Here is a 27,071-nt window from a genome sequence, read left to right as displayed (position 1 = left end):
GGCTTTTCTCTTAAACATGGCCAGCTGCCGCGCCGTCGTCACCGCATTGCGGATCTGCCGCCCATTCATGTCAAACGACGCCAACTTGTCGATGTGACGGTGCAGGTCGGCTGTGTCGACCTTGTCCGCCACGGCGGTGTCGCCACCAACAGCAGCGCCACTACCACTACTACCACCAGCCGCCGCCGCTGCCGTCTCCCCAGTCGCCTTCCCTTTCCCTTTCCCCTCGAACGACTCGAGCCGGTGGATGAAATTCTGCCAGACTAGGCGACGCTGCGGCTTGCCCAGCGCCTCGTAGTGCAGCGCCAGCTGGATGCGCGACTTGAAGGCCTCGTCGAAGGTGGCCACGCGGTTGCTCGTCAGGATGAGGATCCCCTCATAGTACTCGAGCACGCGCAGAAATACCGACACCAGGGCGTTGCGGTGTAGATCCTCTAAGTCGCGCGTCTGCAGGAACACCTCGGCCTCGTCCAACAGCACCACGCAGTCCCACGTCTTGCCCAGGTGAAGCACGGTGGCCAGGTACTTCTCGACGTCTTCTGGGTTGGTGCCGATGTCGCCGCAGGTGATGCGGTAGAGCGGCTTTCTCGCGTACTCGGCCACGCTTTCGGCCGTCAGCGTCTTGCCCGTGCCGGGCCCGCCGTGCAGGAGGACAATGAGACCGTTGCCCTTGCCGCTGATAAGATCGGTCGACTTGGCGATCTCGATCTTGTTGGTGACCAGGGCCATGATCAGCTCCTTGGTCTCGTCGTCGACGACGAGGGTGTCGAAAGCCTCATTGTTCCACCTCACTTCCGATGTGTTGGCGACCAAGAGGTTCACTGTTAAGAGTTAGAAATTCGCGTCCACTCTCTCTTTCTCGTCAGACTTACTCCACTTCTTCTCTTGCATATTGAAACCGTAGATATTAGGTGGTAGGAGCAAGGAGAATGGATGGTTGGGTGGCTCGTCTCGAGCCATTACTTCCGGGCCAAGGTCATCTTTCGCGTTGTCGGCACGATCTTCCTTGCGGCCCTTTAGCGCCGACTCCAGGTGCATCTTTTTATAAGTCTGCATGTCCACCATGAATCTTGCGTCCACCTATGAAAACGTCAGCTCAAGTGATGGCCAGTCAACATCGCCCCAAATCCTTACAAAATATTGATCGTGACTGTAGTCCCACCCAGTGTAGGACACAAACTTCATCTTTCGGCATTGCCAAAATTTGTTACCCCTGTCTAGCAAGTTCGAGGAGACCGTATCATCTGCGTATACCAGGGGCAGAACCGACAAATCCCGGATTTGAAGTGTCTGTCCCTTAACAGCGTCAAAATGGACCTTGATGGTCCGGTTGGAACTCTGGAAGTAACCATTATAGTCCCAGAATTGACCAGAGAGTGACAAGGATAGGGTGAGTTTTTGATCTTTGGTCTTGCCGGTCTCATCGGTTTTGACAACTGTGGAGCTGAAGGTTGGCCATGCTGAAGAACGAAAGCGCGATCGTACAAATCGCCGGCTTCCTTGTCGCGTTGGAGAACGACTTCGTTTGGGAGCTTGCGGTGTTAGCATCAGTTCAATGCATTTTCCACGCTGTTGGAGTGGGGCCGTGTGTTCTTACAAAGATGTATGGCAGAAAGTTGCTGGAGACGACCTTCTCCGCTAACTGTGAATCGACCACAGCGTACTCCTCTCCTAAGTAGGTGCCAATATACTCCTCAGAGAAGCAGCGCAGTTGCTGCTGAGCTTTGGACGGAAGGCGAGCAACAATTGAATCGAAGAGTGGTCTATCGTGATAGAACCATACATAAGGGGCGTCAAACTCTGCACCACGGTTGAATCCTGGATAGAGATGGGCCTTTTTGGATTCCCTGGCAACTCTCTTGAGTGCAGAGGAAAAGTCGCGGGAAACGATGCTAACGCACTCAGCTCCCGGAGTTGGCTCACCATCAGCAGCTGCTTGTTTGCTTCCTTCACAACAGACGTAGGACTTGAAAACGATGAAGGACAATCCATGGTGCCGCTCTACGTAGAGCTCCATATTCGACACGGCGCCCCGCCCACGAAGGTGGTTGTCTGTACTACTTGCCGACAGGAAATAGGGGGTATGAGTGTATACATTTTTGGAGCCGTCCTTCTTGCATAAGACTCGATGAAGAATGGTAAAGTAGGCCTCTGGTCTGGATTTGCGTGTTTGGCTGGTCTCATGTTGCTGGATCTTTTTTAAAAGATCTGCGTCGGAAATTCCACGGTCTATGCCAAGGGTGCCGCAGAGATGGCGTTTCCAATCGATCTGGTCATCTGGGAGCGGAGCATCCTTAGTTCTGCGACGAGATTTGAGAGGATGCTTTTTTGAAGCAGATGCACCGGGGACAGGCACTTTCTTGTCGGCGGCCTGCAATGTTCCATGAGAGTCCGGGCGAACTTCTGGTGATGTAACTTTGACATTGGATCTGCCATCACTGACAAGTAGCTGCTCCAGCTGCATCTAATACCAGTATGTCAGGATACTGCAGTGTTAAATCCGAATGTACGTTAACTTACAGGGCTTACCCCAAGGTTCTGTATCAACAACGGGAGCAATTCTTTCGGGAGATCGTTGGGATCAGATGCCGCATTCGCGGTCCAGTGATTTGAAGTGATTGGCCCGCTCTTCATAGGAGCCCGAGGTGCTAGCTGACTCGAGGAGCCTACTTCAGGATTACCATCTTCCGATGACCACTGGTCCGAATCCATATCGCTGTGCGCGGACATAGCCTCGAGCGGAACGGTTCGAGAATCCACTCGATCTTCTTCTGGCAGAAACGTACGGGACTCGATATGCTTTACGCCTCTCTTGAACTCTTGCTGAAGTACTCGCGGCGTAGTAACCGAGCGGTCTCTGCTAGCTGACAGCCGCTCGTCCGTTGCCTGTCGTGCCTGCGATATCTAGATATCAAGCCGTTAGACGGTACAAATGAGAAATTCAAGGAGTCTTGCCTTGTTGATTTGTAGCTTCTGCGCTAGTAGGGCAAGATTTTGATTGGCTTCGTCCTTGTTCCCAGCAGTCTTGTCCTGGGAAATGGTCGAGCTAACGTTGAAGGATGCCGAGTTCAACCAATCAAGGACGTTATATGGCTGATGTTCGTCCCTTCTAGTTTCTATGCGACTATCTGTTGACGCTGTATAATCACTGTAGTAAGAAGATGATAACGACCTTATTCGGGTTCTCGGCGTGGCTACGATCTCGGATCGAACAGAGAGAGTTCGATCTGAGTTGGAGCTCTGTGACGCGGCTAAAGACGGCTAAACAAGTCAGCCTCCAAAGGGGTTCTTGTGCGTACGAAGTCGTGACTTGCCCCAACCGCATCAACCACCTCTGTATACTGTTCAAACCCACCTACACCTTCTGCTCCTGCCTCAGAGGGCGACTCTTCGTCTGTATCCTCAAAGTCTTCAAAATCCGACTGCGAGTCCTCTGGTTTTGTGGACCAGTGCTGATCATGTGTGCCAAAGGGATCGTCACTGCCAAAAAGCAAGGACATTGCAAAAGCTCATCGTGAGAACGAAGAAGTGTAAGAGCGATGAAAAAGGGCCCTCGAAAGGCTGAAATGTCGTGCGGCTGGGAGAAGCCACGGCAGCCCAGATGTGCCCGAAGACATGTCGCTCGCGCCTCATGCTCGCCTGTTATTCAGGAGCACACTGATAAGTGGATACTGCGCTACGGAGTATCGCACCGCACGATGCTTGACACGTGTTAGGCGGAAGGTGGCTAACGCGGGCGGGGTGACAAGCCACGCACGAACCACCAAAGTTCCTTCTAGCCTTCGTCCATGATGCAAGCGACAGGAAGAGCGAGTGTTAGTATGGTATGTACACCTGGTGCTCCTGGAGCTGAGCTAGTGTTCCGCAGACGCCCAAGTTCCCAAAGCTCCAAGGCGAATGGCGACTTTCAGCGCATCAGGCTAAGCCATCAGCAGCAGACAGGACTGCAGCCCTGCATAAGCTGCGCCTCCTTGCGGACTAACACCTGTAGTCTGAGAGCTTGGTGAGGGTGGCAGTCGCACGGTGCGCAGGTCGCAAAAGTTATGCTGGAACACCAATGATAAGTCGTGCCCTGCAGCTGCTTATCAACATAGAGTGCCCGTCGGAAACGCGTTAGCACATGGGTGCGTTCAGATTCATGCTGCTGTGCACGCCTTGTGAGGGCCGAGACAACCAAAATACTCCCACTTAGGATTCGCAGACTGTCCGTTTCTTGAACGAAAGCCATGGCTGTCGCAAAGTCATCCCCGCTCGTTCGTGAGTTCTTCGAGGCAGACCCGAATGATCAGTATTTAGACATGTGCTGAAATACAGTTCTGTCCGCGTACTGACTAACACAGATCTGTTGATCCTGCACACGACGCCTTTCGAGAAGGGGTCTTGAAGTTCAAGGACAGCCTGACCCAAGACCCAAAGAAGGCGGGTAGAGCCCAGCAAGCGACAAGCCTCGAGGCGGTATCAGATGCGGTAGAGGCAGCACAGCTCGCATATGACACAAAGCATGGCCAATCCAAGACGCGAGAACGGCTACGCAGATTCAACGCCACGCTCCACTACTACGGCAATATCATGGACGTGCTGGTGCAGCATCATCCCGAGTATGTCTCTCTGGCCTGGGGTGCCATGAAATTCGTGTTCACGGTAAGCCACAAGTTGTCGAGCATAACGATGCTCTCTCTGACGCAAGACAGACGTGCTTGAACCACGAAGCCACAATCTCAGCTTTAGCAAAGGGACTTTGCAAGGTTGGAAATACTCTGCCGCGCGTTCGCCTGGCCATAGGCCTGTACCCAACAAGGCGCATGAAGAATGCAATTTCCGAGCTGTACGCCTATATCATCCGCTTCCTCATCAGGGCTCATGACTGGTACCAGGAGAACTGGCTGCAACATATCTGGCACTCGGTTACCAGACTGGTGGAGCTTCGATACAATGACATTCTTGATGAGATCGCCATCCGGACTCAGATCGTTCACGACTTGGCGGTAGCTGGAGGCCTGGCGGAGCAGCGTGTGATGCATGAAAAGCTCGATGCCGAAAGCAGCAGAGTCATCGCCTTGGAGGCTAAACTCCAAGAGATGACCGCGCTTCTCGTTGGTGAGACCACTTCCTGACCATAGCAAGAATCTTGCTGACCACCTGAACTAGCCTTCAAGACCATGGCATCGGGGGCATTCCTGGATACAAATCACCTCTTGACTGACCTTCAGATATCCAACGTACTCGACTATGTTGCCCACGTACCGCTCCCGGACCCTGCGAAAGCTCTTCGCTTTGGTATGTTCATGCGCGAGCATCGACGAAGCAAGCACACCACAAGGAATCCGAACTACGCATGGGTATCTCCCAGGCTGCAGACCTGGTCGGACCAAAAGAATTCATCGCTGGTGACGGTGAGGGGCGCCTTCCAGTCCAGAAACGAAATGAAGGACTTGTCTGTTGAACTGGTCGAGCTCCTTCAAAAGTCCGGAATCCCTGTGCTCTGGGCCCTCAAGTCGACGAGCCAGGATGGTATAGACGCTCAGCAGCCGTCAGCAATAGACGTGCTGAAGTACCTGACCTCTCAAGCTCTTCGACTGAGCTCAACTGCACCCACCGAGGCTTCCATGAGCTCCGTTTGCATGCGATTCAAGACTGCCAGCACAGCGGACGAATGGAATGCGATCTTGGCCTCGACAATCCCAGTTGTGACAACGATCTACCTCGTCATCGACGTTGAGGTCCTCAACTACGCATACGCAGACGTTCCAGGGTCATTTTGGCCAGCTGTTTTCTTCAAGCTCTCTGCCGAGCTTGAAGCCAGGGGATCAAAGACATCGGTCAAAGTTGCGCTCATTAGCTATGGGACGACGAATCAGGTGACATCCAGTGCGTTGCCTCAGGGGTCAAAGTACTGGGTTGCAAACACCAGGGAACCGCTGCGTCAGTTGAAGGTAGGGTCAAGGGGGAATGTTTCGGGGGGATCCAGTGGGAAGTCGTCCTTCAGGGCTGGTGGGCAGCGGAGCAAGGCTTCTCTCATTCGTCTCAACCGATAAATTTCGAAGGCGAGATCGCGGTGTGAATGCGACAGATGGTATAAATGATAGTAACGGCAAAGGGGGGTTTGGAAAAAGGACTTATATACCAAGCTGAGGACAATCCGCCCTAACGCGCCACTACTTGGGACTATATTCTGAATTGCCTGCTTGCAGAGTGAGGGAACGTCCACAAGGTCGCCTTGACTATCGATCGTGCAGAGGCATCAGAAATAGGATTGATGGTTCTCAATCGCTCCAGCGCCCTGGAAATCTTCGTCCAGCTGCTTTCTGGTCTCGATAGACTCTCTCAGATAAGTCTCATTCACAACCTTGCCATCATACTCTGCCATCGAACGGGCAATAAACACAGTGTTTCTGATCTATTCAGAGTCAGATTCTATTCACAGTTACATGTTTGCTTCTTACCTAGCGGCCGTTCAGTTTCTTCTCCGCTAGGTCACTAATGACATCGCCATTATAAGCTGCATGACCCGCTATTGTTCTGACTTGCTTTATAAAAAAATGCTACACCCCCTCACGAGCCTCTTTCTTTAGAGGCTCGTATTTCAGTGAGAGATGGATTCGACTAAGGATCGCAGAATCGAACGTATTCATGCTGTTAGTCGTAAGAAACAAGATACCTTCGTAATGCTCTAATTCGCGTAAGAATACAGATACGAGAGCATTAGTGTGTGGATCGAGCGCCCGTTCGGCCAAAAATACATCTACTTTATCTAGAAGTAGGATCGCCCCCCAGCGACTTGTAATCCTAAAGATATTCTTAAAGATCTTTTCTACTCGAACGTGGTCCACCCTAATTTAGCCCATAGCTACCTAGATAGTAAGTAAGGATTAGTAAGTGAATCGTCGATTATAGTACCTATAGTATATAGCGGGACCTTGAACGTCTCAGCTAATATCTCGGCCGTTAAGGTCTTGCCGACGCTCGGGGGGCCACTGTAAGCCCGTCAGCAAGAGGCTCTTAAAAGTCAGATAAGGAAACAAACTAGAGTAAGAAGTTAATTCTACGACCTTTGCCTTGTACAAGATCATGGAAGGCGTCGTCGGCTCCTCTATTAAGGTAAGTCTTAGTAAGCGCGTAGATGGCCTTTTTCTACCCCTCTAGGATATTAATATCCTAAAATGAACATTCGCTCCATTAAACATTAGTAATATATTGAACGATAAACTTAACTAAAAGTAGGTCAGTAGTTACACTTTAGAACACAAACCTACTTACGAAATCTTTTCATCTCTAGGCTAAATCCTAAGATAGTCGGACTATAGATAAGGAAGTCCTCTAGCTTAAGCTGTTCTAGGTCGATATCGACTAGCTTCACTACCTTACAACGCCCCAGAACGCTCCATTAAGGTCGCACTTTTTGAGGGCGAAGGCATAGATAGTTCGGTATATTCTCCTAGAAGCACTCGAAGTCTACCATAATATTACCTTCGACGTAGTAAGCGACTATATTGCCATCTTTATTATAATTAAAGGCTCTTCCCTTATATTATTAATAATAAATACCGAGAAGAGATATAAACCGGCGGCCGCATTCCTCTAGTTAACTCCGAATCTCGTCTTTCTCAGAGTGGTACTCGAGAGGATATACTGGGAGAAGGTCGATCCGTGTTGCGCCACGAAAGGTGGGAATTAAGCTACTAGAAGTAATCTCACCTAACGCTTTTCCATCTAAACCTGGGTATCGAGTTTCAATATGCATATACTGGGAGCCTACCATATCTATTCTCTTCTCTATTTGACTATACAGGAGACATCTCGATACTTACGTGCCTTTACAGGTAGTATATACCTCTATATTAGGTTTAAATAGTGCTCAGAGTAAATCGTACGTAATCTCTTTGTTCTTCGTTAGCTTAGACAGTCGCTCGTTGGTAGGCTTAAAGCAGCCTCGACGTAGCACAGGAAAACTTCTAGGTGCTTTTCTACTATGCTCCCCGTAGAGCTGCGTAAAATAACCTCCATATGCCGCTAGAGGTCTAAGCGGACATAAAAGATGGCATTTAGTTCGATCTACACGCATTAGCCTGCTCAGAATAATAACATCCGTAATCCGTACCGATAGCTTGCTATCGGCCAGGGAGACGCCGCGAATATTTCCGCAAATCTCTCTCAAAATATCCCGTATCCAGGGAGACTTAATATCGATGTAAGACGTTTTCTCTAGGGTATTCTTATCTATAAGTCGGTTAGTTAGGTTAAATATTGAATAACGAGGGCTTACCAGTTCTCTCGCGGACGACAAACAAGAATTCGTCAAGTTTATCAAGATCTAAACCAACCCACTCGACAATCTTAAATTTACCTTCCTTTTCGTTCCATCTACGAACTGTTAGTCTAATTACTGTTATAGGATTCCGTATATATATTTCGTCAACGCGCTTGTACTCGAGCTTCGATGCCTAAATAGTTCCGCTGGCCTTATTAATTTGCTCTTCCCCAGCCTCAGATGTACTGCTTGACGGAGGAGTCATTGCATCGAGGGAGCGCTTCGCCAAGGTATCTTCAAGCCCACGGAGGCATAGTTCTTCTAGTTGGACTAGCTCGGAAGCTCGGTCTATCTTCTAGGTATACTTTTCCAAAGGCTTAATGCTCCTAGTAGTGGCTGCCGAAAAGTCCCAAGTCGACGGTAGCTCTTCGAAATCTCCGTTGCCGCCGGCGTCATCTTCCTTGGGGGTATTTAGGGGGGTTTTAGTTTGGTAATTGGAGATGTCGAGGCCCTGGGTCTCCATGCCCCTACTAGTCGATGGTGACGTCGACACAGCGTTATATGGAGAAGGTGACTTCCTGGAATTTTCCTTCTCAGAGAAGCGGTTCGCAGCAAGAAAATTGTGAACAAATTGCCACAAGTATTCGTACGCATATCTGCCCAAGAACATGAAAATCCCATAGATGCATAGGAAGCTAGCATCACTGTTTAAGTTCCTAGCTCGAAGCTGTTAGATGGTAGGAGCTAGGCTGGTAAAGCCAGATAGAAAGAAGTCCAAAATGGAAATTTGAGGAGATAGGGTAGATAGAAATGGTAGAGAGCTAGCGTTATTGAACGCGGTCATCGTGGGAAGGTTGAGGATGGAAAAGTCGAAAAGGAATGGGAAGTACTGGGGTGGAAGCGAACGAATGGGCCGTGCTAAGAGGTAAGCTGGTTCGACTCCGGAGGGAAGTCTGACCAGCTTTATACCCATCAATGCGACAAGTATCGTACCTCTGTCACGATCCATTGCAATCCTTTTTCCACCCCACGTCCTTCCTGCCATGCCGGCATATGTTGGATGAATATACGCTGGCATATAGACATGCATGGCTTGCATCAACACGAGCTTTGATCGTAATTATTCCATAAATATCCGCTGCCACGCTCCTCGGCCTTGTGTTAGCATTGAGAGAGGCAAGTCCTTGTCAGTTCATCTCCATTTTACAGAAGAGCTTGATGGCTGCGTAGGCGACGGAGTTTGTGGCGAAGTGATTGCAGGTCGGGCTGGCGCCAGTAGTGTTTGAACGATGGTTATCTCCGACGCAGGAGATGGGGGCGACGAGAGCTCTAAGTCCTGCTGGAGTCAAATCGCTGGATACTTGAGGCTGCTAAGAGCACCTACCACGTCGTCCTCTGCCGTGAGATCGATGACTTCAGGATTTCGTTTCCACTTCCGTCCCAAGATATTACGAAGCGAAGGAAGGTCATCGTCGTCATCGTTAAGACAGTCGGCCTTGCTGGGATTTTGTTCTGATTTAAAAATAAGCCGAAGGTCTCAAATGGAGGGGGGATATAAGCACACCGTTAGTAGTAGTCGCACTGGATGTCTCACCAATCTCGCAAACATTAATACCTTCTAGCTCAAAAGAACTAAAACCAGATCTAATGATCGGTGGCATTGAACCATAGCTGTATATAGTTTCCGACATAGCTTTTCGGTCAAAGTTTCTAAGGGATAATATCAATTTTGAGGGAAACAGACACCTCACACTATACTCCAAGGTATAGAAGAGTCGTAAAGCAGCTAAACGCGATAGTACTGCAAAGAACGAAGACTGGGGGCTCCAACACCCTCTGACATACAGGGAAGAGAAGAGGTAGATTTCGACTGAAGAAGGAGCCTGGGAGGCTCGATTCTTAAATGCCTATGACCACCGTTCTGAGGACTTCACATCCTGGTCTTGACACCATTCTCAGCTGTGCGTTGCGGCGCGTCCACCACAGACGAATTCGGCATCCACAACACTTTTGCCCTATTCTTCGCCTCGTTGACACGCTTATGTGGTCAGGAGGCTTACCATCTCTGGGCCTAGCTGATTTGGCACGTAGCCGGGTGGCTGTACGCCGCTCGGTGCCTGAAATCCGACTGTATGTTCGTAACGTTTCCTCCCTTTCATCTCGCCAGCCCATAATCACCGTGGAGTCTCCCCTTCTTCGTCCAGTGTACACAGATGTGTCTGTCTCCCTGCTTTTCAAGATTTACATGATCTCAACCCTCTGTTAAGTCCAGTCTGGATGTGCTTTAACATTTCCGCTCGAAGGCCGATTGAGACGTTATTCGCGAGTCTGGCATTCTCACTGTACTTGAAGAAAGTCGTTGCCACCGCTTCGATGCCTATTGCGCACGCACCTCTCCTCTTTCTACTGCCTTTCTAATTCAACTCTGGTGGGAGAAAGCCCGCCCATTTCCCCACTCGCGCCCAGTTTTAATCTTGTTGCGCAAACCCAAGCCGGTGTGATCGTCCGATGGCAAGGCAGAATTTGAGTTTGGCGATAAATTCACAGCCAATGCTACCAGGGGATACTGGGTCGTTCCTCGGAGTTCGTGCAGTGCATATGCAGCCGCGGCGGGTCAATAGTTGTGCGACTCAGCCACCCCACTGTCTCGTCTGCACGCCATCCGCTGAGGTATTTCTGCCATTGGGTCGCACCAAAGATCAGGTGTCCTCTCGACCCGCGGTAGGTTTTAGTGGAAGTACAACCATACAGCGTGTCGAAACTGCGATTTTGAGTCTGCTGTCGATTCTTAGGGTAAATCAGGAGTTGGAAACGTCCCACGGGCTGAAATTGGCTATATGGGAAGGACATATGATAGTGATAAGTATAGAGGCCAGGACATTAAAGTAGTCTGGCGCGAAAAGATCGGAGGGTAGCAAGCAGAGGCGGTGGAAGGCATATCGCCAGCAGGAATTCGTTGGAAGGGGTCGATCGAACTCGCGCAGGTTTGGATCGTTCTCTCCAACGAGTGGTGATCACACGAGTGCCAGCTTTGTTTAAACGGTAAGTCAAAACTGGAGAGGGACGCGGCGACGGTGGGATATCTTGGGGACGTGGACTCTGGTGAAAGCAGCGAGGAGGTAATCTCCTCTATTTATCCTACACCTAAGCGTGAGAAAGCCCGGCAGAATTGGCCGCTTGAGTGTAAGTGGTAGGCGGTCGACAGCAAAGATGGCCGCTCCTTACCACTCTAAGCAAAGCAAGCCGGCGGAAGCCAGCCCAGAAGTGTGCGTGCACAGACGCCGCTTTTGAGAACGATCGTGGTTCTATTGGACGAGCCCTGCGCCATGGCGAGCGACACAGCGATGGATCAAGAAAGCCAATCACGGCCGTCCGCAAGGGTATCCACGAGGGTGAGCAGGGAGATTGCCGCAACCATTGGCGCCAAGGCGCCATAGCTTTTCGCCCCCACGACCAGTGAGACACGGGTGATCACTCACCCGGCTCACCCTGACTCACGCGCGACCGGGGTGAGCACAGGGCGGCATCACCCTCGTCCTAAAGAGGGGTGAGTCGCGAGCAGTTTCCCCAAACCTTGGCATCCAATGTTCGATTCTTCATGTGAATGATTCGGATCTTGTCCTCAGCCTCGACTCAGTCTTATGCTCATGGCTAACACGCACATATCAAATTACAATCATCAATAGACCGGTCATATTTCTTTAATATGCGTGACGAGGCCTTAGCAATCTCCACCAGCTGCGAACCACCTCAAGCGCCTTGACATATCTTGAATGAAATGTTTATCCTAGTAGGTCACAAGTCACTCTACCCTCGATTTGGCTGTCAAAGTAAAACCAGCGCTCACGTCTTGATCTAGACTACAATTTCTGATCTGGTTCAAATCCCGCCTCACGGATTCCGGAACAACCAGATCACGCGGAACGATCTGGAAGACAGAATCAACGAGAAATACTCGAACAAAGTACGTCTTGGAGACATCGACATCTAGGACTTGATTCGTTTTCTGCTTGCTTACTTACCTTTTCTTTCGCAACGACTAGGTCGTCCAGAATGTCGGACTTTGTATCTGCATGTACGATCTCCTGAAAGCATCGGATGGCTTGATCGGAAACGGGACTGGAAATGCCAATGTCAACGGTAGGTTCTGAACTCGACCCTCCTTCCATCCACAGATGGCGAGGTCCACATTTCCACAGAGTCTGGAAACAGTTTCGAAAATCAAATCTAACACGTCCTCGTGTCGTCTTAGTGGAATTCCGCATGATTGTCTTCCGACCATTCAAAGGCGAGATCGTCACGGGAACAGTTCAGCAATGTGTCCCGAACGGTATTCAGAGTAAGTCAAGTCCGTGAAGAAGCGCATGCCGACAACGAATGGAGTGATTCTCAAGTCCCATACAACGAGACCTGCAAAGAAGTAGCACTGACTTTCCAATCCCAACACAGTCACGACACAATTCTTCGAAGACATCTTCGTCCCCCAGACCATGCTCTTCGAGGGCTGTGAATAGTGAGTCTCTTCCCTTCCCTTCCCATCCCATCCCATCCCATTCCATGCGCACATCAGTACCATCTCCCACCCTCACCACCTCTCCACCATCATCGCATCATCGCATCTAATCTCCAACCAGCGACTCCACCGAGAAAACCTGGGTCTGGAGAACCGAAGAATCCGAACTATGGTTCGACATCGGCACGGTGGTGAATCTGCGCATCGAAGCGGAGAAATGGGTCGATCAGGCGCCCAAAGCACCCATCAAGAGTGGCGGTGCTGCGGGCGCGGCTGGCGAAGCTGTGCTCGAGCGTGCAGTGCCGTACTCTATCGAGGTATGCTCATCTTGATGTCCTTTCCGATGAAGCCACGAATGATGGCGGACAAGTGGGACATGCTGATTTTGTCTCTTGATAGGCGTCAATGGCGGAGGCCGGGCTTGGTGGTGTGGAGTGGTGGTAGGATGGAAAAAAAGAATTTGGTCGTGATGATCGTGATTTATCAAGGGGCGAAACTGTTAGGGTTCACCGTTGAGGACGATGAGGCTCGTTCTCAGGTAACTTGCAGAGTCTATGATGGCTCTATGCCTGACTCCGTTTTCAGTGGACCTCGTCCGTAATAATGGTCTTGGAGCAAATAATTACGGTGATCCAACTCGACTCTAGGATATCACTGCTCGACTTGGACGGAGCAGCCAACAAGCCAGCTCCATAATCGGTCATTCGAGACAGCAAGCTTGGCCTCCTCAAGCATACACATTACAAAATCTCATTCAGGAACTGGATTGGAAATGAAGGCTTTGGAGGCCATGGATTCGACATACACCTACATCGAGGACGCCAGGCTTGTGGTGTATATATGCTGTACATGATAATGTGATACATTGAATGATCTGTTTCGATCCCCTCACTTCTTACCACCTGTATCTTTCCTGGTGGATTCCTGTGGTGGATTTTGTCTACCAAAGGAATTGATCAGATCCAATAGATTCATATCATCCTCCTCAAATTCGTTCTTTTCGTCTTCAAACTGAATTTCTTTCTTCTTCTGCCTCGTTTGTAGTTGTTGCGTCGATTGAGGCGAAGGTCCCTTGGCGTCGACTTTCCCTTCGACCGCTGCTTGCACAGGATCTGCCTCCACCTGATCTTGGACGGGTTCCTCAGGGATGGTGTCAGCGACTGTCGGGTTGGCTGAGGCAGCATCGAAGAAGCGACCGAATCTAGCTCTGAAACCCGCCAATCGGCCTGCTTCATCGTCTTCCACAGACATTAGATCCTTGGAGCTCGGGTTCCACATCGGGGCATTTCGAGTATCTCTGTTGGACCGGTAGACTGGGACGGGAGAGGTGGTGCGCATAGTGAAAGCGCTACCGTCGGAGAGAGTAACTAGTTGAGTGAATGTATAGGGTCTCTTTGGACGGCGTAGAAGACGGGCATGACGGCATGATTGACAAACATATGTAGTTGAGGTTGATGTTGAGGATGGGAGACTGGGGAGGTGTTGAGGTCGGAGGACGGGTCGGAGGGCGGTTGACATGATGTCTGTAGCCCTCTGTTTAGAGGCTTAGAGAGCGAGGGTGAGGGCTGATAGATTTGAGGTGTTGATTGACGTGGTGGTAGATAGAGTGAAGTTCGGGGTGAGGAACGCAGAGTCAAGCCTGAGCCTGCATCGCGGAAATCGCGACTGCCAAGACTTTTTTATTTATCGGAGGCAGGTGCGGCTGGACATGGAATGTTGATCCTCAACTCCCATCCCCATCGCGCCTTCCCCCATCCTTTGGTCACTTCCAACCGACTCTCCAACTTTGCGGACCTCGTCGTCGCTGAAAATTTGGAACCTTCTATCATCTAGTCCTTGCGTCCCATTCAAGCTCATGTTTTAAACCTTGCTCTCTTTCTACAACAACCATGGCGAGAGTGAATACGGCTGTCAGTTTTGACGACATCATTCAAGCTGGTGAGTTGTTGTTCTCCATGACAGCATCAGCAACCTCCGTATCCGTGTCGCTGACAACACCATCCAGATCGAAACAAGAAGAGGAATGAAGCTCTCGCCTCTCAAATATTTGGCAAGAAGAAAGACAAGAACCTTCCCACTAGACCAAATTCCCGCCCCTCGGATCTAGCCAGCAGAATCACAAAGGTATGACGCGCCTACAAGCAAATCTGGCCAGAGTTAGAGTTCCGAATATTGATCTCTCTCTAGCGATCCTCCTCGGTCAACAGCACCGGCTCACCGAGGAGCAACTCATTCAATCCGCCTTCAAGACCTTCCTCTACAAAACCACAGAATGCTCGCTCCAACCGCATTGCATCCGCCATCACTTCCGGTCAAGCAAATGTGCTCCCTTCACAGTCAAGAACGAAAGGCCCAGGTCTAAGCATCAAGGGCAAAGCTGGTCCTTTTGTGGTGGAAGCCCGTAACTTTGCTCCGGGTACTACTGCCGCCGACATTGAATCAGCCCTGGCAGACCAAATCTTGGATAGTACAGGTTCCAATGGATTGTTATCATGTCGCCTGGTTTCTGTGACTCCCACCGTCGTTGCAGAAATGATCTTCACCGAAAAAGATATCGCCGATAGAGTCATCTCCATGTACGACAAACAAAAAGCCGACGGCAGGATTCTGCGCCTGTCCCTAAAGCCTGCCAGTGCTTCCACAACCTTCGTTTCACAGGCTAAGCATACTGATCTAATCGATGCCGTGGAACCGACTCTATCAGACACGCTACCCGAATCCGTGCACGATAATGTGATGGACGACGTTGAGATGGGTCAAGATACATCTTCTGCAGTTTACCATGATCAACAGGGGCATGATGCAAGACGTGCCGAGCCTGAGGTGCAAGATGGCCGCTATGGATTCGATGATTCACAAGTCGAGCAAAAGGACGAAAGACGGGATGACTCACACCGTGACAGAGATCGGGATCGAGAGTATGAGCGAGAACGAGAACGAGATCGCGAAAGGGAACGCCCACGTGAAAGTGAGCGCGAACGTGAACGGGATCGGGACCGGGATCGAGCTAGAGATCGTGATCAAGGTCGTTACGAACGTCGTCCAGACCGAGGCTCATATCGTCGAGATGAGCGACCACCAGCTTATAACTCACGCACCTCGCATTACGGAAACGGTGTCGGTGCAGGCGCTGCCCCTGGCCCACTGTCCGGTAGAGGCTCCTTTATTGGCGGACAGGGAGGCTTTCGAGGTGGTGGCCCTGGCCGCATGTACAGTGACGATGTGATGCGTGGCGGTTGGCGTGGTGGCCCTCAAGGTGGATTCGGCGGCAATTATAGAGGAAGGGGTGGGTACTAGCTGTTACTGGTACCGAGTGCCTGCCTACTCTTTTCAATGTGCTCCGTGGTGTTTCCTGGTGAGCAATGAGCCAGGGATTCGACTACTGGCCAGAAAACCACTACTGTGATCTATGTCAAATGGAAACAATGGAGCCAGGCACACAAAACTAGCGAAGCAGTGAAAGCAAGCTGGACCAAGGGCGATCACAAACGTGTCGCCTGCTGGGTCACTCAATTAAGCCTATCCATGGTTTATCCGCGGGAGGCAGTTCACACACTTGATATGTACAATGAGAGATGCGCCATGAACGACTTCAACTTACTCGTCCCTTCCTTATTCGTGCCGTTTCACATGCACTTGCCAGTTACTACTGATTCCGTCCTGGGATCTGCCTTTGCACTTTCACCATTCTTTCTCTTTCTCGCTGATAGGAGAACCTCAGGGAGTACAGCCAACGCCACTACAGTCCATCATTTCGATTCAACGAGGCCTGCGTATTGTTGCTGCATTTAGGACGCTTATATTACACCGATCACTCCAATGAAGAAATTCAGTGATCTCATCCGCCTGGGGGCATATTGCCACTCAGCCCTCCACTTACGAAAACCACAAGAACTGCCGCATACGCTGCACACGCCCCGAAAATCTCAGCCCTCCGAGCGTTCGTCAAGAAGCCCACGCAGATTGCAAATGCTATGGTGTACCCGGCAATGAAGCCAAGCCGCTTTGTGTTGCTCTCCACGAAGTACAGATTGAACATTGCACCGAAGAGCAAGCATGATGCTAATGCTATGTAGATGAACACGACAAAAGCATGGAGACGTCGCTCGGAATAGTATAGTAATTGGCTGTCGAGGTTGCTACCAATCCCTCGCTTCTGTGCTTCAACGTCAGATTCCGGCGCCCTCTTCTGTTACCCAAGGGTTTAGCACTCAACCACGGTCAGCTGGGGCCTTGGAGGGACTTACTGCGAAGAACACTGGAAATGTATTCTGCAGGAACCGGGTAAGCCGATCGTCGTCCGTTGCAATCTTAAGCGAAATCAGATCATCGGCATTATCAAAAATGCTTGTATTGAGGCCATCAAGTGCTGGAACACCAGGACTGAGCGAGCTTTTGACATTGTTAAAGCAGTTTCGTACAGCCTCGAGAGTTCTCTGACTGGGCCTTTCGATCGCTCTGATCTGGTGTTCTAGCAGCAGCATCTCCCCTGTACAAACATGTCAGTCTCAACATCTGTGCGCACTGAATTTCGCATCCATACGGTAATCTCTCATCGCCATCTTCAGCTTCTGAACTAATTGTGCGCGCTCCTCAATCTGACACCGGATTGACTCATCGGCTTCTTCGACTTTCATAGTGTTCCAGTCTCTCAAGCATGCCTTCACATCCATCGACGCTCGAATATCTGCATGATCCAGGGCTTCCAGACGATGCTCAATACTTAAGAGCTCACTCTGCAGGTAAAGGAGGTTGCGAACTGCCAGGCGGTCAAATGTGCGAAATATGCATGGACTTCGATCTTTGTCGCGGACCATGAATCGCGCAAGGCCTTGATAACCAGATATATACTCCATCTTGAAGCAATTGTAATCTACAGATTGGACTCTGGTAAGGATAACAATGGTGGCTACTCTCTCTCTCAGCTGCCAACACATCTCGTTGTCTGCCAAGGATGAGGCTGCCTGTCAATGAGGCAGATGAAACGTACAATATCACTAATTGGCTGCTGCCATGAACCCCGCCATCATAAGGCAACAAGGCAGACTGCCCACTGGCATCTTCCAGAGATGTTTGTGAATTGTACTGCCCCAGCTGAGATCTTGCACAATCTTAGAAGACAGACCTGTGCTTCACTGTCATCGACAAATACTTGGACATAGAAATGGCAGACGACTCTCAGAGAGCTGATGGTGAATTGCACAACTTTTCATCGCACCGCTATTCAGTATCTCTCGCTACTAACGAGGCTGTCGACGAACAAATTTTCAAGCAAAGAAGAGGAGTTCATCGCTCCAGTCACTCAACCCGGACTTTTATCGATGTCAGTGGGCATTCCGAACACAACCGATCGCACCTCTTGTGGTGGCGGCAGCAACGAAAGTACTACGATCCAACTCAATGGTCGAACGAGCAAATACAGCTGTTCAACCGGGTAATTAGGAGGAAATCATCTGACGTCAGTCGGTGGAGAAACGAGCCTGCAGTTTTTCTTCGCAAAGTTTGGAACATGCAGAATTTGATGGAAAGTCAAGAAAGGCCGTCGTCTGATTTTGCTACTCTTGCTCAACCATCAGACGGAGAGTTGAAACCACACCTTCGACGATCAAAACTCAAATGGGATGCGCCGATAAATCTAAGAGGGAGCGAGATCCTTGCTTGCCCAGACACAGGATCTGAACAAAACATTCTCTCAAACGACATTGCGGGTGAGCTTGGGGTCCTGGATCAGATTGATCCAAGTCGATCATGCAAATTCATCCTCGCCAACGGCAAGGCGAGCTGGTCGTTAGGCACTATCGAGCTAGAAATGTGCTTCTCCAAACAGCCAGAGATATTGTTTACGTGCATATTCCACGTCTTTGAGAGTCTCATCCGCCCCGTCATATTGGGCGGAGTTTTTCTCAGAAATTCCGATACTCTCACCAAACACAGGCATAGTCGCCTCCGTCGAAGATTTGAGCCGATATCTGGGTATCCCACAGTCTTACATATCGGATACGCCAGGGAGAGGTTCAGATGCTATGTGGATTCTGTTATGGTGGATACACATGCTGACACGGGGTCGGAGATGGATCTAGTATCGAGCAAGTTTGTTCAAAAGTCTACACAGAGAGCTAAAGCTCTTGAAACACCAATGGCTGTCCAATTTGCTGACGGAACTTTTGGTGAGATATCCCATCATATCTTCACAAGATTCTCTGCCGATCTTGAGCGTCCCAAGTCTGAGTGGGAAGGTAAATGGTTCTACGTCCTGGACGATCTTCCTTGTGAGGTTCTCCTTGGAGATGATACATTGGACATGCTAGACGCTTTCAATCGGGAAACTTCCTTCGTAATGGAAGTCCTTGATCCGGAAGGGATCCAGCTGTGTACAATATTCTGGGCACATCACCTGGACCAGAAGGCTTCGAAGCTATGGAATAAATTTTCAGTCTTGGACCTGGAAAAACATAAGAGGAGTGCTGATGGTAAACTTTGAGTCCCATTCTAATGAAACCATGCTAATAATTTGGCATAGATTCAGTTCATCAGGATCAAGAACCATCCGTCGCCTTCGATGATCCATTACTGGCCAATGTGGACGCAGAATTTCGCAACTGGGTAAACGACATGATCTCCGGGGGGAAAGGTCTGACAAGCGCATTGCAGCGTAAGTGCCAGGCTATTTGACGACGAGGCTCACAAGTCACATACTCATCTGCTCAATAGCGAAAGACCGCATTGATATGCAGCTTCTTGATGCCCTGGACAGTTGGGAATCGAACCGACGGAGCAAGCTCGCAAGCACGCCAAGCTACTCGGAAGACTCCATAGAAACAGATCGTCGAAAAAGCTACGATGCGTCTCGGGGAATAGTCCTCCATGCACTTAGTCGCATTCAAGCGAGACCTGTGGCCGCGGACAGCATCAGATGTACAAACACAGACCGTAGCGCAGCGCCAGTTGCGACTCAAGAATTGCTAGCTAACCAGATCGATCTATCTCACTCCAACCCTAGAAGAAAGCGACGCTTTTTGCCACTGGACATGCTGCCCTGGGCTACGCCTCGGAGGATAGGGAACTACAATGACGTTTAGGATTGTTGTGTCAAGTCCCTAGGTACGTTGATTGGGCGCTCACGGAAGGTGGTTACCCTTGCCCATATGGACCCTCGCAAGTTACAGGCACCGGCACGCTTCATTTCTGTCGCACGCTACAGCAATACGGCCGCTAGCGGGTACTGGTCAACCAGGAAAGCCATAAGGAACGCAAAACCCACGGACAGGGATATAAATCGAACAGTTCAGTCAGGCGGATTTCCCAAGTGTTTTTGCGTGGCGTCTTCGGAAAGGATATTGGAGTAATCGCGGCAGTGTACAGGACATGTCATTGCGGACCATGCGAAGGAATACCCAAGAACGCGACTCATGTGTGAGTAGCGAGCGAGCTCAATGCGCAATGAGCTTGGCTACTGCTGATTAGCAATTTTCAATCTGAGTTCACCCCTTGGTTAAACTCCCAAGCTCAACATGCTCACTACCTAACAAGGTACAGTTTCGCTGGTAGAACCACGCGTAGAGTCCCTGCCCGCAGACAACGGTTGGTTCAACTTGCACTTGCAATTGTTGAACATCTCGCAGAGAAACGTGTGGTTTCGGAGAGAAAAGTAAAGGGGGAAAGGGACATGTGCTCGTGGTTTCGTACTTGGGTAGCATTCAAGTTCGTGATTCCAAGCTGAGTTGAAATTCAGCCTCACTCTGTTCTGCTTGGCACCCAAACCCTGTCACGGCCAGGTTAGGCACAGTACAGAGTACTACCCAAGTACCTCGGTACTCGAGGCTTTCGGGTTTGAACCCCAGCATTATTCATACACGTAAATACACATAGAAGAAGACGGAACGCCATTGCCATTTCCATTATCGCCATGAGCATCGGTCATAACCTTTCCTTCCCCAGGTCCGTAAAATCACCCCCGGACCGCGGCTCAAAACCAAGGGGCATCATGTTTCCGTGGAGGGACTTTCTCTGAATGCAGAAAATCATCCCGACCCCTCGACATTCCTCTTTATTCTGATCCAAACACCACCCGCTCTAGCGTGCATATTGAATTTGAATTTGAACTTCACATGCGTTTTGACCAGTCACCACTCACTCACTCTTCAACATGCTATCGACCAAGTCACCGAGTGGACCCCAGTAATCCTTGCCGCCGCCTTTGGCCAAGTCGTGCTCGTCGATGAACAGAACGTAGTGCTTGAAGCTAGTGTTCAAGTGTGGTTCCAGGCCCAAATGGCCGATGACCTGGTAGTGGTGGCAGTAGATGTGGGCGTAGACTCGGTAGAGGCGCTTGAAGAGTTGGCGGACGGTGGATGGGAAGTGCTTCGGGAAGGGGACCCCGATGCGGGATGGGAAAGTGGATTCGTTGTCGATGTTGGATTGCACCCATGTCATCAGGTGCTCAATGTACTCTGGAGCGGGCATCTTGGTCGGTTTAGAATAGCCGGACGCTGCGTCTTGCCAGAGATATTCGAATCTGGTCGGATTAGTCAATTAGGGTGGGCAGAGAACAGAACGGGGCTTCTACTTACTCGTCAGTGGCTTTCATCTCGGGACATGTTTGTGGAGAGCAGAATTCTGTGATGGATCCATAGAGGAGGTTTATCTGGTTGTAGAAGTCGACCACTGCAAAGAAACAACAATCGAACTGTCAGCCTGACCATGTCTCGGAACATCCTCTTTTTTCATCTATCCCCTTACCATTCACGGCTAGCCACTCATTCAGATCTTCGCCTTCGGGTAACTTGACCGCCTGTCTCAGACTGCCACTTCCTAGAGTTGCCTCTGCGAATTGTCTCAGTTGGTAGCTAGTGGTCCCTTTGGTGGCATTTCGCGGTTTGAATTGACCCCGGGTGCGGGCATTGCTAAAGGGTGAAGATGGGTCAATACTTGAGGATTGTGACTTCTGGGGCTTTGTAGGTGAAGGAGATGGAGAACCGAATGCGGAGGACCGCAGCAGCTGTTCAGCACGAGACGTGGGGGAATATGAGCTGATCAAAGAAGGTTCAGGGCTGTCAAGAAAAGTGTAGGAATTGATGGTGACACAGGAAGATGATTGTTTGAGGGTACAATGAGGCGGCAAGGCCTGTGCAACGGGAGAAGAAGTCAACGGTACGAACATTGTGGTTAACAACGAGGTCATGGTGAGATCTCGTTTGTGGAAGAAGAGTAGGAAGAAGTAGGTGTTGTAGGTGGTCGTCGCAGGCAGTCAGAGTGAATGTCGCGCGGAAGTGTGTGTATGTGTGTGCCCGTCTCCGTGTCTATGTGAATGAATACATTCCAATAATCAGTGGATGGTCAAAGTGCGCGCAACAGTGCACCACTTGATGTGATGGACGCGGTGGCTTGACACTCACATTGTCGGTCGTTTCAAAGTGCACCGTTGATGGTCTTTTCTTAAAGAACTCGGTTTGCAACGAAGGGTGGTAGGTTGTAAAAGATTCACTGCGGACCAAAGTAGAGAGTCTGATGAGAGAATGTAGTCAAGAAATCAGTTGCATGGATGGCCGCAGTCTGCAAGAATTTCACATGCCGTGGATGATTCAGTGTCGGTGCGATGAAACTGGATCCAAGGGCACCAAGTGCGGTGAGGGGACTGACCAGCGGCAGTGACACATGTTGTCATGGGCAACCACCAAACGCACTCGGTGACATGTTTTTCCGCTCACTTCGGATAAACCAAGGGCAGTCGACGTCCGTGAGGGTTTCTACTTTAGCCATACAATTGACAATGTCTTGTCAGGTGTCAAACTCTTTAAATCATGGAAAAGTGAAATTGCTGAAAATCTAGCTCACAAGAGCTCTCTGCATTCTCCAAGCACAGGGTATCTCACAGCGCTACTTCATACATCAGTTACAGGTATGTTTTTCGGGCTCCAGCGCATCATTGCGCGAGCATCTCCAAGCCCAGCCAGTCCCATTCTTCCCCCATACCACCATGTGGCTAGAGATAGGTATACGCCGATTTGCTCATCCATAATTCCATGCCAAAAAGCCATATAGTTGTCCGCAATGAAAAAGCTCCACGATTGCTGGTCACTCCTCAGCCAATCTTTCACAATCTGGGTGAGCTGACGCTCAAATCTTGGACAATATCACGAAGTTCGTTCTCCAGTTCTGCTGTCTCGTTGTGAGGGTCGTACATTTTCTCCTTGATCCATGCCTCCAAGGCGTCATCGTCCATGTCTCGAAGAGAATGAAGACGGTCTACATTGTCCTTCTGTGCCGCACGAATCACATAGAGCGCCACTCGGGCGCTAACATCCCGAATGCGAGTAATTCCAGGGTACAGAAGAGCAAGGTCTTTCTCTTCCTCGGTAATCATGGTTGGCAAAGCTTCGCCCGAAGCATAAATCATGTTGCTAGTGACTTGCACAGCCTTGCAAAGAATCGTTCCAAGTCCAATACCGGGGAAAACGTACATGTTGTTCCCTTGACCCGGGTGGTATTGCTTGCCGTTATAAGTGACCGGGTGGAAGGGTGAGCCGGAAGCAAATAGAGCACGACCGTCGGTGTTGGAGATGGCTTCTTCAAATGTGCATTCCGACTTGGAGGATGGGTTGGAAAGCGGGAAGATGATTGGTCGGTCATTCCATTTACCCATCTTCTGTAAAATCTCCGGGGTAAATGCCCCACCAATGGTACTGAGACCCATGATAATGGTGGGCTTGACGTACTCAATCACATCATCCAGAGTTTTGTACTGTTCGCCCTTGTTGTCGGTACGTGAGAAATAGATCTTGTGATCTGCAAGCTTGTCTCCGCGATCCGAGGTGACGAGGCCTTTGCTGTCGACAAGCCAGAAGCAGTTCTTGGCCTCTTCTTCGGTCAATCCCTCCTTGACGAAGTAATCAACGATCTGTTTGGCCACGCCGACACCAGCGGACCCGGAGCCCAAGAAGACGGCGCGGTGATCTTTGGGAGCAACACCAGATTGCTTGACGGCACCAATAATGCCACCCATGATGACAGCTCCGGTTCCCTGGATGTCATCGTTGAACATGGCATAGTCATGGCGATATCGTTCCAACGAGGGGAATGGATTCTTCCAGTCCTCAAACTGGATCACGATATCTGGCCAACGATCCTTCAATGCGGCCATGAGTTCGTCTAGAAACTCTTTCTCCTCTTCCGCAGTCACTTTCTCTCGACGGCTGCCCATGTAGAGAGGATCTTCCAAGAGTGCTTTGTTGCCAGTTCCCAGATCCACGGTCAAAGGGAGAGTGCCTTCGGGTCGAATGCCGGCACAACCCGTGTATAGAGCCAACTTGCCAATTGGGATACCCATGCCTCCAACACCGAGATCACCAAGACCCAGAATTCTGGAGCCATCGGTCACCACAGTAATTTCGACGTGTGCTTGAGGCCAGTTCTGAATGATATTCGAGAGATGGCCTCGGTCTTCAAAGCTGAGATACATGCCTTCTGGCTGTTGGTAGATTTCTGACCATCTCTGACAGGCTTCTCCAACGGTGGGGGTGTAGACCAAAGGAGTCAACTCGGTGAAGTGGTCGGTTAAGAGTCTGTAGAACAAATGGACATTGTTGTAGCGGAGAGTGCTTAGATACAGAAACCTCTCAATGTCGGTGCTCTTGAGAGCCAGTTGGGCGAGGCATCTCTTCTTTTGGATCTCGTAGCTCTCGGCACGAGGTGGGGTCAGACCATATGTCTGGAGGTACTTCCGTACTGGGATGGAGAGAGAAGTGTCGTAGTGGGCAGAGCGGTTGGGAACATGGGCCGTCGGCAGGGTATGCTTTTGACGGTGAGCCAAGGGAGATTGAGGGCCGTGAGAAGAAATAGAGCCTAGATTGGCAGTATGTTTGGCAATGGGAGCCTGAGTAGCAGAAGTGGTGGCCATGGTGGTGGACTGGATTTTGATGAGGTGAGTGAGGTTGGTGAGGTTGGGCCTCAGGATGGGAAGGCGAGTGGTTTTGTAGAGCATATGGAAGGGTGGAGGAGCCGGGTGACAATACAAATCAACAGAAGGAAGTCAGGCTGGCCAAGTGCAATTGCCGACGGTCTGAGGAAGCTACGAGGGGCCGTATCCGTGGAGAGCGAGAGCGAGAACAGTAGGGGAGCGGGAAGGTGGCACTGGCTCCAAGTTCTGGGACGACTGCAAGAATGGGGAGACGAGCAGAGAGGTGGACTTATGGTATCAGGCTAAGAGCAGCGGAGTGGTATTGAAATGGGTCAAACGATGGTGGAACGATAATGATCCGGGTGAGAAGAATCAAGGTGGTCAAGACAAGAGAGGTGACACATGGACACAGTGCAGGTTGCAGATGCAAGACCAGGAGACAGGAGACAGGAACCAGGATCAAGAATGGCAGAAGAGGAGGTTGCACGAATAGACAACGAGACAGGCGATGAAGATGGAACTGGAAGGGAAGTGAGAACACGGTGAGCAGAAAGAAAGACGTTGGATTGCACTGTTACTGGCTTGAAAGCTATAGCTGGCTCACGCGGTGTGCATTTGCGTGTTTGTTGAACTCACCTTTTGACAATCATGGCCTTTCAACTTTTTTTTTTTCTACGGATGCACGATGAATCATAATTGACCGGGACCAATGATAAGCATGTTGAGACGGGCATTGGGAGCTGCTGAGGTGCGGAGAATGCAAGGGACCTTTGGCTTGGGAAACACGAGCTAAGCTCTAAAATAGGTGCATGCTCGAGAGTACAATGGGGCTACGGGGGGCTACGAAGCCTAGAGCGATCGGCTTCTTTTCTTACCCGTCCGCCACCATGCCCTTTTGGTTATGGGCTGAGGGCTCTGACCTGTGCTCCGGAACACTGGCACCGGCAGCCAGGGCCACGAGAGAGCCCTACGGAGTTGACGGACAATTATGATTGTACTGAACGGCGTCCGAAGACAGGGGCCAAAAAGGATCTCGTGGCAGGTGACCGATATCTTATATCCAGGGCTGATATTCAGCAAGCTTGCGGTCTCCGTCCATACCATGGAAGATGCGCTGGTAAAATGATTTCCCCGATGGGTCGTCGAAGTGGGTACCTGAGGAAGGAAGTCCTTCTCGCTGTACGTTCCAGATTGTTTACTCGGTACAGTTGAAGTTGAAGTTGGAGTCGATCAGGGAGTCAGGGACCGGTGTCTATTCCCATGGGTCGGTCGGTCGCCGTAGCGGTTACTCTTAGGCCCTGACCACCCGTAATCTCCAAGCGAGCCAGGCGGCGGAGGCAAGGCTGAGTTTCCCCCCCGAATCGAGGCCCAAGGGACCCATCACAGCTGGTGCTTAGGCTGAAGCGGTGTGCTCATTCATCTGTCTCGTTGCTCAAGCTTCCGGATAGTCATCGTAACAAGTCGTGTGACCCGCCTTTTGACAAAGACTTCCGGCGAAGGCTTCCCCCGGACCCAAAACTGCACTGTAAACACAGGTCTCTATTTTCGTGAGCCATGCGCCTTCATGCAGGAACTCCTGCACCTCAAGCTTCAATCAACCGAAAGTGCGGAGTAAGATGATGCATTTTCTTCATTTTCTTCATCCTCGAGCTTGGACTCACATACTTCGTATACCGTGTTTTTCTTTGGCCAGCTATCTATGCGCATCGTATCTCGTGTCCGGTAACTTACGACCAATGGCCTGTAATAATGGACTTCAACCGACAATTACTCATGGTGAGCCCTTGATTAACGAACAAAAATGCCTCGGTTTCACATGTGGCGTTGGATACCAAACCTACGTTTCAGCATGCCTGAAGACCATTCCAACGAGGCTGCAACGACCTGGAACATTGTCGCAGATATTACCGAAATTTGTTCACCCGCGGTTAACAATGACCCGAAACAGCCCACATCGTAGCACTTGAATTATCGGAGTCACGAAAACAAATGGAAGCAACAGCAGAGAAATTGGTCAGCATATCGGTATGTAGCAGGCACCCAGCAGGTACCCAGCAGGAGTAGAAGATGGAAACCGCTTTGCTCTCATGTCAAATAGCAGCACAATCTGGCAGACCTATTCCTCTTCTTCTTGGCCTTTGACCATGAGTCCAATGACTTTTTTATTCGAAAACGCGGATCTCGAGTCGTGCTTGTAAATATCCATCCTAAGAACTTAAGTCACCTCATTGGGATTGACCATGGCCTGCCGGAGCCTTGTGACCTCAAGAGCAGGAACACTGCTCTCCCACTTTCAGCCTCGGGCTTTGAAAGCATCGCTCCATAAGAATCCGCCCATGAGTTTTCCCCCTCAAGCCTAAAGTCACAATCTACCTGGGCACCGAGATGGTTCATACAGGATTCACTTATAGCCC

General features: G+C 50.4%; 9 protein-coding genes across 9 annotated transcripts; 4 read left to right on the top strand and 5 right to left on the bottom strand.

Moving 5' to 3' along the window:
• Positions 1-4,226: 4,226 nt before the first annotated feature.
• LTR84_008353 (uncharacterized protein) lies at positions 4,227-6,035 on the top strand (the record flags this gene model as incomplete). The annotated part of the gene is made up of 4 exons (XM_064851900.1): positions 4,227-4,288; positions 4,341-4,641; positions 4,692-5,097; positions 5,149-6,035. 4 exons carry the CDS (start codon positions 4,227-4,229, stop codon positions 6,033-6,035), a joined length of 1,656 nt encoding a protein of 551 aa, XP_064702141.1.
• Positions 6,036-8,010: 1,975 nt separating this feature from the next.
• On the bottom strand, positions 8,011-8,918 carry LTR84_008352 (uncharacterized protein; the record flags this gene model as incomplete). Its single annotated transcript, XM_064851899.1, has 4 exons — positions 8,011-8,052; positions 8,099-8,217; positions 8,264-8,361; positions 8,614-8,918. The coding sequence occupies 4 exons, from the start codon at positions 8,916-8,918 to the stop codon at positions 8,011-8,013; spliced, it is 564 nt and encodes a 187-aa protein (XP_064702140.1).
• Positions 8,919-12,423: 3,505 nt separating this feature from the next.
• Positions 12,424-13,205, top strand: LTR84_008351 (uncharacterized protein; the record flags this gene model as incomplete). Its single annotated transcript, XM_064851898.1, has 5 exons — positions 12,424-12,448; positions 12,501-12,587; positions 12,698-12,761; positions 12,883-13,078; positions 13,161-13,205. 5 exons carry the CDS (start codon positions 12,424-12,426, stop codon positions 13,203-13,205), a joined length of 417 nt encoding a protein of 138 aa, XP_064702139.1.
• Positions 13,206-13,649: 444 nt separating this feature from the next.
• LTR84_008350 (uncharacterized protein) lies at positions 13,650-14,279 on the bottom strand (the record flags this gene model as incomplete). The annotated part of the gene is made up of 1 exon (XM_064851897.1): positions 13,650-14,279. The coding sequence occupies one exon, from the start codon at positions 14,277-14,279 to the stop codon at positions 13,650-13,652; it is 630 nt and encodes a 209-aa protein (XP_064702138.1).
• A 371-nt stretch (positions 14,280-14,650) lies between these two features.
• On the top strand, positions 14,651-16,058 carry LTR84_008349 (uncharacterized protein; the record flags this gene model as incomplete). Its single annotated transcript, XM_064851896.1, has 3 exons — positions 14,651-14,699; positions 14,767-14,885; positions 14,949-16,058. 3 exons carry the CDS (start codon positions 14,651-14,653, stop codon positions 16,056-16,058), a joined length of 1,278 nt encoding a protein of 425 aa, XP_064702137.1.
• A 541-nt stretch (positions 16,059-16,599) lies between these two features.
• LTR84_008348 (uncharacterized protein) lies at positions 16,600-17,617 on the bottom strand (the record flags this gene model as incomplete). Its single annotated transcript, XM_064851895.1, has 3 exons — positions 16,600-16,950; positions 17,009-17,250; positions 17,305-17,617. The coding sequence occupies 3 exons, from the start codon at positions 17,615-17,617 to the stop codon at positions 16,600-16,602; spliced, it is 906 nt and encodes a 301-aa protein (XP_064702136.1).
• A 308-nt stretch (positions 17,618-17,925) lies between these two features.
• On the top strand, positions 17,926-19,840 carry LTR84_008347 (uncharacterized protein; the record flags this gene model as incomplete). The annotated part of the gene is made up of 3 exons (XM_064851894.1): positions 17,926-19,231; positions 19,282-19,413; positions 19,473-19,840. 3 exons carry the CDS (start codon positions 17,926-17,928, stop codon positions 19,838-19,840), a joined length of 1,806 nt encoding a protein of 601 aa, XP_064702135.1.
• Positions 19,841-20,891: 1,051 nt separating this feature from the next.
• MOB11 (Maintenance of ploidy protein mob1) lies at positions 20,892-21,942 on the bottom strand (the record flags this gene model as incomplete). The annotated part of the gene is made up of 3 exons (XM_064851893.1): positions 20,892-21,276; positions 21,332-21,425; positions 21,501-21,942. The coding sequence occupies 3 exons, from the start codon at positions 21,940-21,942 to the stop codon at positions 20,892-20,894; spliced, it is 921 nt and encodes a 306-aa protein (XP_064702134.1).
• Positions 21,943-22,854: 912 nt separating this feature from the next.
• LTR84_008345 (uncharacterized protein) lies at positions 22,855-24,657 on the bottom strand (the record flags this gene model as incomplete). Its single annotated transcript, XM_064851892.1, has 1 exon — positions 22,855-24,657. The coding sequence occupies one exon, from the start codon at positions 24,655-24,657 to the stop codon at positions 22,855-22,857; it is 1,803 nt and encodes a 600-aa protein (XP_064702133.1).
• Positions 24,658-27,071: the final 2,414 nt, after the last annotated feature.

The sequence above is a fragment of the Exophiala bonariae genome, assembly GCF_035927105.1.
Source record: "Exophiala bonariae strain CCFEE 5792 chromosome Unknown scaffold_30, whole genome shotgun sequence".
Taxonomy (NCBI): Eukaryota; Fungi; Ascomycota; class Eurotiomycetes; order Chaetothyriales; family Herpotrichiellaceae; genus Exophiala; species Exophiala bonariae.
The sequence above is the reverse complement of the archived record's forward strand: the minus strand, read 5'-3'. Positions and strand labels throughout refer to the sequence as shown.